This window comes from Verticillium alfalfae, genomic scaffold, assembly GCF_000150825.1.
Source record: "Verticillium alfalfae VaMs.102 supercont1.5 genomic scaffold, whole genome shotgun sequence".
In the NCBI taxonomy this organism is placed as follows: Eukaryota; Fungi; Ascomycota; class Sordariomycetes; order Glomerellales; family Plectosphaerellaceae; genus Verticillium; species Verticillium alfalfae.
In genome coordinates, this window is record NW_003315034.1 from 1,975,059 (window position 1) to 1,985,584 (window position 10,526).

The following is a 10,526-nucleotide window of genomic DNA, read 5'->3' on the forward strand; positions in this document are numbered from 1 at the left end:
GGACGTGACCTGGCCCTTGCCGAAGTAGTTGGTCTGGACCTCGTGCGGGTCGGCGCCGAGCCACTCAAAGTCGATCTCGTCGAGCGTATCGGACTGGAGGACGAGAGAGGAGACGATGCCGGCGCCGGGGGCCGCCTTGAGTGTGATCTCGACGCGGCCGAACATGATGTAGAAGAGCGACATGAGCTGCGGGGCCTGACCCGAGGCGGCGACGGTGAAGCTGACGCCGTCGCGGCCGTAGGTCGGCGAGCCGGCTTCGATAAAGGTATCGACGGCGCCGTTGGCAAAGTCGACGTCAATGGCCATGCCGAGCGCCGTGTTAGGTTCGCATGCTACGCGGGGGAATCGTCAGTGATTGATGTCTCGGGGCGGTGGGTCAAGAGGCAGGTGGAGAGCATACTTGTTGTCAGCGGGTTACAGTCCGTCCATGTCTGGGCCGCTGTCAATGTTGAGAATGCTGCTGCCGCTGCCGCCGCCAAGGCTGCGGGGCTCCGTCTTGTTCTTGAAAAGAACATTCCTCCGTGTCTGTGTCTGCGTGTGCGCTGGAAAGAGGTAAAGGAAGGCTGAAACTCGAACAACCGTTTGTACAGAAAGGGCGAGCGCTCCAGATGGATAAAGTCGAAAAAGGTGCCTCTCTTGAGCCCAGATGGTAGGTAGCCAGTGAGGCTTGTCGGTGATGTTCAGTAAGCCTCGGGCGAAGGAGGTTTCCTCTGTCTCGATATGTCTCTTTCGACGGTAGACAAGGAGACAATAGGGTGAGTAGGTGGTACAGTGACTGGTATGTTACAACTGGGACAAGAGTCCGTCCAAGGGCAGACGCGGCGGCATGGCAATCTATATGGGAGACTTTCCCAGCCTGCAAGTTCAAGGATGTGGCGGCCCAATCGACGGGACGGTGGGGCCCAAACGCAGTGTCGAGCACTTCAAGATCTTGGAAACCGCTTGGCCGTGCAAGTCCCGGACGGCCGGCCAGGGAATACGAAGCTGAAGCCGGCCAGCGCGGGCCTGTTGAGCGCCAATTTCAGGGTCCTGTTGTCGTATCAACGACATGGGGGAGATTTGGGGGAGGTTGGGACAAGCGCTGGAGGAGCCTGAAGAGCAGAATGGCGTGTGCTGATTGGCCGCGGCGTGGCTGAAAATGTGTGGCTGGAGGAATCAAGGTGGCTGGCATGACGAGCTGCTTGGCGCAGCGACGTACATGGTACGTACGTACCTTTCCTCGAGACACCTTACCTCACTCGCCTCCCATTGGTAGGCAATGCCTGCTCAATCATGCGGCCATTGGGTCTATCGTCATGGAACGGGGATTGGAAGGTCCGACGATGTGGTTCGCTCTTATTCTCGAAGCTGTCCTGTTCATGCACTTGTTCGTGGCTCAACCAGATGGGCGACTGATAAGGTCTTCGATAAGAAAGGTCTCCACTTCTTCGGTATCCCCCAGCACCACCCACATCCACATCCACATCCACACCACACCACTGCACCAACTTGACCAACAAGCAAGCAGCCGGCTTCTATGCATCATCGGGCAGCTTCAGCAAAAGAAAGCCGAACAGCGTGCAAGACGCAGGAAAGCAATTCTGATGCAGTCGAGAGCCCAATACCCCACAGCACGCACAACTTCCCCTCACACCGTTCCCAGACCGACTTTCCTCCTTCAGGTGCTTGTCGTAGCTTTCTAACGCACGGGGCGCGTGACGTCAAACGAGAGCCGCAACTGCCCGCCGATGCCGAAAGCAACGCGGCTCCTGCCCTACAATGTGACCCGGACGCTGTACAGGGCGCTGTGCGGCGCCGGCCTAGGGCGTCCCTCCAGGGCGCTGCCAAAGGGCGTGCTCTGGCACGGGAAAGGGGGGGGGGGCGAAGGAGGTCACAGTGCAGGACCCCTAAAACCTCAGCGAATCATAGCGCCTCTATGCGTCCAGAACGACATGGGTAGCTGCGGGTACCAGCGGAAATGCCCCGCCAATCCACCTGCCCGCCCTGTCGTCCGCCGGTCGAGCTTGCCTCCCCCTCCTTATCTCGAGTCACGATGTGTAAGAGGTTCGATGGATGGGGAAGGACAATGAAACCGCCCTCCCTACAACTCACTCCCTCAGCTACGAACGCTACGCACTAGAGTTCAACGCTACACGGTCTGATCGAGATCAGGAACGGCAATACAAAACCCATACCATCCCCCGAGACTGCTTTCACAATGGGTCACCTCGCAACCCAACGTGCTTTACGCCTGCGGAACATCAGAGCCATGTCCGCCACCGCTTGCCAGACCGCACCTGTCGGACTCATGTCCAGACGATCGTTCCATGCCAAGCCAAAGCTCAACTCGGCCGGTGAGGCCGCTCCGGTGCAGCAAGATGCCGTGCTCGAGAACAAGCAACCGATATCCGTCTTCGACAGCATCCGGGAGCGGCGGGCCAAGGCCGGCAAGCTCGTCGCCGGCGTTGCTGCCGTATCTGACAGTGACATGTTCAAGGCGCCATCTCATGGGAAGCCGGAAGCCAAAAGATGGGACCGTAAGACAGCCGGTCCTCGAGTCTCTGGCCCCCGACTCTCGCTGACCAAGAGGCCGTAGACCACCTGAGCCACGAAGCCGCGGTGCGCAAGCCATGCACCCTCAAGCAAGCCGCTCGTTTTCTCAAGACCCCAGGTCTCATCTCCCTCGGCGGCGGCTTGCCGTCGAGCGAGTATTTCCCCTTTTCAGAGCTCACCATGCGTGTGCCCACGCCACCAGACTTCGCTGAGAAAGACAATCTCTCTGCACAAAGTCCCACGGCGCAGACCATTAGCATAGGCAAGTATGATGTGCGCGAGGGCAAGTCGGAATACGACCTGTCCATCGCCCTCAACTATGGCCAGTCTACGGGCTCCGCTCAGATGATGCGCTTCGTCACAGAACATACCGAGCTGGTCTACAACCCACCGTACGCAGACTGGAAGGTGTGTCAGACAGTAGGCAGCACAGGCGCCCTCGAGCAGGCCTTGCGCATGCTCTGCGACCGTGACAGGGGTGACTCGGTCCTCACCGAGGAGTACAGCTTCTCGACCGCCCTCGAAACCATCGGCCCCCTGGGCATCAAGACCTTTGGCGTCAAGATGGACGCCGAGGGCCTGTTGCCCGAGAGCATGGACGAGCTCCTGACATCGTGGGACGAGAAGGCTCGCGGCGCCCGCAAGCCGCATGTTCTGTACACTGTTCCTTCAGGCCAGAACCCCACCGGCGCCACCCAGGGACCTGAGCGTCGCCGCGCCGTCTACGCTGTGTGCCAGAAGCACGATGTTTACATCATCGAGGATGAACCCTACTACTTCCTGCAAATGCAGCCTTATGCCGGCAAGGATGCGCCGGTGCCGCCACCGCCGGCGAGTGTTGACCAGTTCCTCGCCGACCTGGTCCCCTCGCTGCTGAGCATGGACACGGACGGCCGCGTCTTGAGGATGGACTCATTTTCCAAGGTACTGGTGCCAGGCTCACGACTCGGATGGATCACGGCGTCGGCGCAGATGGTGGAGCGATATATCCGCCACGCCGAGGTCGCCAACCAGGGCCCGAGCGGCTTCTCACAGGTCATGCTGTGGAAGCTGCTGGACGAGACGTGGGGCCATGAGGGCTACCTGAAGTGGTTGATCGACTTGAGGATGAACTACACGCGGCGCCGCAACATGCTGCTCGCCGCCTGCGAGGACCACTTGCCGAAGGATATCGTATCTTGGACCCCGCCTGCCGCAGGCATGTTCGTAAGTTGCCTACGGCCCGTACACCACCTGGCGTGTTTTTGACACTAACGAACTGGCAGCTCTGGCTCAAGGTCGACCACACCAAGCACCCCGACTACCCGCAGCGCTCAATTCTGGAGATCGAGGAAGACATCTTCAACAACGCCATTGGAAACGGTGTTCTCTGTGCGCGGGGCTCCTGGTTCCGTACTGAGCCTGGCACGCCTGCGAAGGACATGTTCTTCCGGGCGACCTTTGCCAGCGCATCGGAGGAGGCCATGAGCACAGCTATTCAGAGACTGGGGGCGGCGATCAAAACTTCGTATCGCATGGACTGAGGTGAATTAATGACTCGAAAACACCATGTCACCTTGGTTAGAGGAGCATCAGAGGCCCAGAACATGAGACTCATTGAGGCCTGGGGACTGCGCTGCGGATTGGAGTTGGGCCTGCTTTTTCTCCTGAACAGATATACTTAATAATCTCCAGCGAATCTCAATGGCATGATACTTTTCTTCATCAACGACTGCCCAATGATGTGAGAGAGAGACAATCGAGTGCCTTGTTCAGAGGGACAATCGAGAAATAGGGGGCAGTCACGTGCCCTCCTAAAGGCACATAGGGTACCTGGTGCTTCGTCGCCCCTCCACAGTGCAACTCACTGCCCGTCTGACTCACACACGGTCCCCGCCAAAAGATCAATCGCATCTGCCAGAAACACCCCTCTTCTGCCGGGGACGCGCGAAAACTGCCCCTCACTTTCAGCGACTCGATCTACCCAGACCTCAAAATCCAGATCCTCGGCACCCACCCTACGTCAGCAAGAAGAACGAGAAAAATACAGCCATGCTCGACGCCCTGGACTTCATTGCCGAACGCGGCGGCGACCCCGAGAAGATCAGGGAGAGCCAGCGCCAGCGCGGCGACCCGGTAGAGCTCGTCGACGAGGTTATTGCTCTGTGGCAGGAGGCGCGCAGCGGTTCGTTATGTCCATTTTTTTTGACATTTCTTTTTTTTTTTGGGCACCGTTGACTTCAGTTGGACTGACAGTTCTACAGAACAGTACAAGGTCACCCAGTTCAACGCGCAAATCGGCGCCGTTCAGAAGGAGATTGGCCAACGGAGGAAGAACAAGGTCGACGACGCTGACCTGCAGGTGAAGAAGACGGACCTGCAGAAGCAACAGAAGGACCAGGAGGCCGCTGCGGCCGAGAAGCAAAAGGGTGCGTTCTCTCCCCCTCCACATTGGGCCCCTTTACACATGACGGAGATCACCTGAAATCGAAGACTGACCCGCGCCTGCAGAGCTGCGCAACAAGACGAGAATCATCGGCAACTACGTCCACGAGTCCGTCCCCATCAGCAATACCGAGGATGACAACAAGGTGATCCGCACCTGGAAGCCCGAGGGCCGCGAGCTGAAGCCCTTTGCCGCCGCCGTTTCGCATCACGACGTCCTGCTGAAGCTCGGCGGTTACGATCCCACGCGCGGCGTCAAGCTTGTTGGCCACCGCGGATACTGCCTGACGGGCATGGGCTACTTCCTGTAAGGACCACGGACGGCACACACCTCTGTCTGGTTCTCGTTCTCACACGCTTGCAGGAACCAGGCGCTCGTCAGCTACGGTATCGAGTTCCTCTTCAACAAGGGTAAAGACCTACCCCCTTTCCCATGACGCCTTTTCAGTACGAGATACAGACTAAGCGCCCTCTTGCAGGCTACACCCCCAACCAGCCCCCCTACTTCCTCGACCGCGACCAGATGGCCAAGACGGCCCAGCTCTCCCAGTTCGACGAGGAGCTGTACCGCGTCTCCGAGGGCAAGAGCACCGACGGCTCGGCTGACAAGTACCTCATCGCGACGAGCGAGCAGCCGCTCTCGTGCCTGCACGCCGACGAGTGGCTGCAGCCCGGCCAGCTGCCGATCAAGTACGCCGGCTTCAGCACGTGCTTCCGCAAGGAGGCCGGCAACCACGGCCGCGACGCCTGGGGCGTCTTCCGCGTCCACCAGTTCGAAAAGGTCGAGCAGTTCGTCCTCTGCAAGCCCGAGGACAGCTGGAAGTTCTTCGATGAGATGATCGCCACCTCCGAGGAGTTCTACAAGTCCCTCGGCCTGCCCTACCAGGTCGTCAGCATCGTGTCCGGCGCCCTCAACAACTCTGCCGTACGTGCCCCGTCTATGCGCTCGGCGATGACAACCCCCTCCCCCCCCCCACCTTCACACATGAAATACCCCCGCTAACCCTACCACTCCCTTCCAGGCCAAGAAGTTCGACCTCGAGGCCTACTTCCCCTTCCAGGGCGAGTACAAGGAGCTCGTCTCGTGCTCCAACTGCACCGACTACCAGACGCGCGAGCTCGAGATCCGCTACGGCGTCAAGAAGGCCAAGGAGGCCCCCGGCAGCGGCAAGAAGGAATACGTCCACGCCCTCAACGCCACCCTCACCGCCGCCGAGCGCACCCTCTGCTGCGTCCTCGAGAACTACCAGACCGCCGAGGGCCTCAACGTCCCCGAGGTGCTGCGGAAGTACATTCCCGGCCAGCCCGAGTTCATCCCCTTTCAGAAGTGAGCGGGAGCGCCTTTCATGGCGTTCGTTGAAGGGTTAGGCGGATGATGGGGGGAAAAAATGTAGCGGAGGCAAAGCGACACGCTAGAAGGAGCATCTGTGTTAGATTTGAGCGACTGAACAGAGATGTCTCGCGTGACGTTCAAGAATTGATGACTACCAGACACGCTTTTTCGTTCTCTTGCCATCAACCCACATCAGCTTCACTTTTCACAGCGCGTGACGTGCCAGCGGGTATTTGGTCATGTAACGTCCAATGCACAGTTCAAGCTCGTATCATGGCTAGTCAAAATACATAGAGGACCCATCATCAATCCGAATCTCACGCCTTCTTGGCTTCCCAAAAGGCAACCTTGACGCCCTCGCCCGGTTGCAGCACAATCTCCGACTTGAGACAAGGGCTGCCGCCGTCCACCTGGTCCATGTAGCTCTCAACCCGCTCGTACCGCTGGAACAGGCGGCACAACACATAACTCATCTCCGTCAGGGCAAACTGCTGTCCAATGCAGATGCGCGGCCCGCCGTTGAACGGAATGTAGGTCCACGGCTTCGGCTGCCAGTGCTGCCAACGCTCTGGTGAGAAGACGTTATGGGGGGCGAATGTAGCCGAAGGGGGCGGGTAGATGTCTGCACGGCGCTGCATGACGAGAGGAGAATAGCCGACGGGTGTGTTCTTCAGAACAGGCAGGGGCAAAGAGCCGTCAGGACCACCGCCGCGCGGGAGTGTCGTGTCGCGGAGCGCGAGACGCACGTTGTAAGGCACGACAGGATAGAGACGGAGTGTCTCGTTCATGACGTTCTGCAGGTATTTCATGCTCTTCAGATCTGCATAGGTTGGCTCGCGGTCGGACCGACGTGCTGGAGGATCTCGTCGCGAAGCTTGCGGACAAGCTCAGGCTGACGGGACAGCTCGTAAATAGTCCATGACAAGGTGCAAGCAGTGGTGTCACGTCCAGCGAGCAGGACGGCAACGAGCTGATCGCGAATGACTTTGCGGTCTTGTGTGAAACAGGCGAGCTCATGCAGGAAAGTGTAGTCCTTGTCAGATTTGGTCTTGGAAGAGAGCTCCTCGGGGCTTAGGCGCAGAGCACGGTCGATGTACTGGTTGACAAAGTCGTTGATGACACGAAGGCCACGGCGGAAGGAGGCACGGGGAACGAAACGACGAAGCCCATTCGAACGGGCAATGATGCTCTGGACCCGTTGGACTTCGTTGAAGGCCTCTGCAAAGTCTTGGCGGGGGGTTCTGGATCATTGTCAGTCTGTGGGGGTCTGGCTCGTGACTACATGGGCCGCACTCACGACATGGATTTGACATCTTTGCCCAGAAGGAAGTCGGTTGCAACATCAAGGGTATAACGGAAGAACATGTCGCTAATGTCGAGAACCTTACCATTGCCGGCCTCGAGGTTGACAGGCTGGTCTTCGCCATTCAGTGCTCCACCGTTGGCAATGGCCTTGAATAGCGTCTGGATATGGGATTCGAAGCAGTGCAAGTCACTGACACGGTCGCGAATGAACTGAGGACGGATAAGATGCCGACTCGTGTGCCACTTGTCGCCATCAGTGGTGAAGATGCTGTCACCGAGGAATTCGCTCCATTCCGCGTGGAACGGCTCGCCCTTGCCAAAGTCGTTGAACTGGGTAGCAAGTATGGCCTTGATGTTCTCAGGGTCGGCCGTGGAGATGATGCGTTGACCAAGCACTCGTGTCTCGCCGGTGTAGGAGTCAATCTCCCGGAATTTGTTGGTCCAGAACTCCAGGTTGGTATGTGCCATGGCATGCTTGACAGCGGCAAAGACGAAGCGAAGGCCAAAGGGAAAGGTCAAGCCATAGACCTTGCCCGAGGTGTAAGGGGCAAGGCGACGGAGGCGAACATGTTCATCGATGCGGCCGAGGACGACCCAGAGAATGGTAGCAAATCCGAGAAAGGCGGCAACGGTCTTTGTGGAGATATTGTCCACGACAAACTCAACGAGACCCATGATGGAGGGTTGATCGAGGTTCAAATCAGACAGAGGCGATCCGAGTATGGGGTGAACGGTGGTGGCGGCACGTGGCGGTGTCACGGTTGGTGGATCTCAACGGATCCTAAGTCGAAGAGAGGCGGCGCTCTAAGCGTGAACCATGAGACGGTTATGCTTTTGCCGGCGAATGACAGCAAATGGCGTTGTCAAAGGGAGAACCGAGGGGGACCTCAGATCAATACCTCGAAGTCTAAGATGAGGTTTGTGAGAAGAAACAGTCAAGGAAGGCAGCAGGGTATGTTGGTCATGAGGTAGCGACAAAGGAACAGGGAGCAGCTCGATCTTAATAGGTATAACGGCCGGGCCCCTCGAAGCTGGCGTCCTTGATTCAATTTGTGTGGCAAGCTTGTGGGCGGATCTTGGAGGCGTGTGCTGGTGCGGGAAACGGGCCCCCCACCTGATGCTTGGTGCTGCTGGCTTAGACCGTTTTGGCGGGGAAGACCAGGGTCAACACGGGGTCGTGATGTTGGAGATATCCCGAAGGTCCTTCCCCAGGTCGGGGCTTGATCCTGACATTGACATGCCGGGTGGATTGACGTAGAGGTCAAGTCGTTTCTGCCAGCCACAAACGGAAGCTGATGCGAAGCCGCAAGACTTCATAGGTTAGTAAACGGCGGGTGGAAGGCTGTGCGCCTCGTCTGGCAGAAGCCGCCCGTAGTCCATGTGCTGCTGCACAGGATTGCCGCTGTGGCTCGAAGAGAAGACAACCAGCCTTATCCTTCGAGTGCTGCAGAATTGAGCGCCCGCGTGCCATTTTACGCCCAGGTGGTACAGAGCATCGGCTTTCGAGGCATGTGGTTGTCATGCTGCCAAGGGGCACTTGCCACCGAGACGGAGACGAGGACGGCGACGGAGACGGAGAGAAACATCTTGACGAAGACCGCTCATGAGCTTCGCGGCAAGGGTGGATGCTGGCAAGCGCAGGGCATCTTGGTCAGGTATGGTCATGGTCGCGGTCATGGTGATGAAGATGTGGAGAGTGATGGGAGACATCGTAGTGCATTAGACCAAACGGCATCCAGGAACACAGTTCAGTGGACAGTGCGTGGTGTGGTTTTGACAAATGGCACGCTGCTCTTTGGTGAAACGAAGTAACACCCCGCTGCAAGTGACAGGGCAGGTGCAGATGCAGTGTAGGTGCAGGTGCAGGTGCAGTCTAGGGGGAGTTGCTTCCCTTCCCGTTACCGAACCTGCCTGCTGCTTGCTTCGCTGCTTCCTACCTACCTACCGACAAGGGTCACACCTACTACACGGTAACGTAGATCGATCGGGCTTGCCATGAATCATACAGCACCGTGTCAGAGAATTTGACCTCCTCGTTGAGCGACAGTTCTGCTGTTCTTCACGTCTTCTTCTTCACGTCTTCTTCTTCACGTCTTCTTCTTCACGTCTTCTTCTTCACGTCTTCTTCTTCACGTCCTGTCTCCTTTTGGCATGATCAACCCAACTCCAAGAACGAACGGCATGCACACACGCCAAGGCTTCAGTCGACGGCCAACCGCTGAGCCGAAACCGAGTCCGGCTCGCCCCAATCTTCCGTCTCGTACACAGTGCTCAGACGCCCCACCGCCAGCCAGCGACAATACGATCTGAATACCCAGAACGGGAAGAATCTCGTTTTCCCTCTCCTCCACCATGTTGCCCCCTCCCCCCGCATCTGTTCCGTTGCTCCCGGTACCAAGGCATGCCGTTGCTGGCCACTAGCCAGCGTTTGGCATGGATCCTTCTCCCACTGACCCGTGCATCTCGAGCACCGCTTGCTTTCACCGCTAACTTGATAGGTTGTCGGACCTGGCAGCCACCCGTCTTTCCCAGCAAATGGCGGGGTCAACAGCGTCGACCTTCTCGAACACGGACCAACCCAACGCTGTCCTTCGCAGGCTTCACAAGCTTCACAGCCCGAGTCTGCAGGCCTATGATGTGCAACCCATGCCATCTACCCCGTGGGGAACGGAACCCCTCACATTCCTACACACCCTCTTGGACGAGTGCCGCGGCATTATATGTAGGGGACCCTGCTCCATCAATTTCATGTGAACAGCACGGGGTCGGTCACCTGTTAACCCGACGGACCCAAGTGTCATTCGAACGTAGCTTCAATTCAGGCTGGCTTAACTAGCAATAATGGATGCTTGGCGCACGCTTCTACATAACGAACGCGCACTCTTCACAGCGATGCCTGCGTGCAGAACGGCATGTGCACCGGCGCCGGAAT

General features: G+C 58.1%; 4 protein-coding genes across 4 annotated transcripts in view; 2 read left to right on the forward strand and 2 right to left on the reverse strand.

The window, feature by feature from the left end:
* The window catches only part of VDBG_04939 (extracellular cell wall glucanase Crf1), a gene marked incomplete at both ends in the record, with an annotated part of 1,195 nt that extends 889 nt beyond the window's left edge, over window positions 1-306 (reverse strand). The window contains one exon of the mRNA XM_003005287.1: window positions 5-306. Coding sequence (XP_003005333.1) covers window positions 5-306 — 302 coding nt within the window. The remainder of the gene's footprint in view (window positions 1-4) is intronic.
* Window positions 307-2,228: 1,922 nt separating this feature from the next.
* VDBG_04940 (aromatic amino acid aminotransferase) lies at window positions 2,229-4,055 on the forward strand (the record flags this gene model as incomplete). The annotated part of the gene is made up of 3 exons (XM_003005288.1): window positions 2,229-2,516; window positions 2,576-3,738; window positions 3,798-4,055. The coding sequence occupies 3 exons, from the start codon at window positions 2,249-2,251 to the stop codon at window positions 4,053-4,055; spliced, it is 1,689 nt and encodes a 562-aa protein (XP_003005334.1).
* Window positions 4,056-4,563: 508 nt separating this feature from the next.
* Window positions 4,564-6,287, forward strand: VDBG_04941 (seryl-tRNA synthetase; the record flags this gene model as incomplete). Its single annotated transcript, XM_003005289.1, has 5 exons — window positions 4,564-4,696; window positions 4,776-4,940; window positions 5,023-5,263; window positions 5,374-5,881; window positions 5,979-6,287. 5 exons carry the CDS (start codon window positions 4,564-4,566, stop codon window positions 6,285-6,287), a joined length of 1,356 nt encoding a protein of 451 aa, XP_003005335.1.
* A 319-nt stretch (window positions 6,288-6,606) lies between these two features.
* Window positions 6,607-8,269, reverse strand: VDBG_04942 (cytochrome P450 52A11; the record flags this gene model as incomplete). The annotated part of the gene is made up of 3 exons (XM_003005290.1): window positions 6,607-7,083; window positions 7,140-7,530; window positions 7,587-8,269. 3 exons carry the CDS (start codon window positions 8,267-8,269, stop codon window positions 6,607-6,609), a joined length of 1,551 nt encoding a protein of 516 aa, XP_003005336.1.
* Window positions 8,270-10,526: the final 2,257 nt, after the last annotated feature.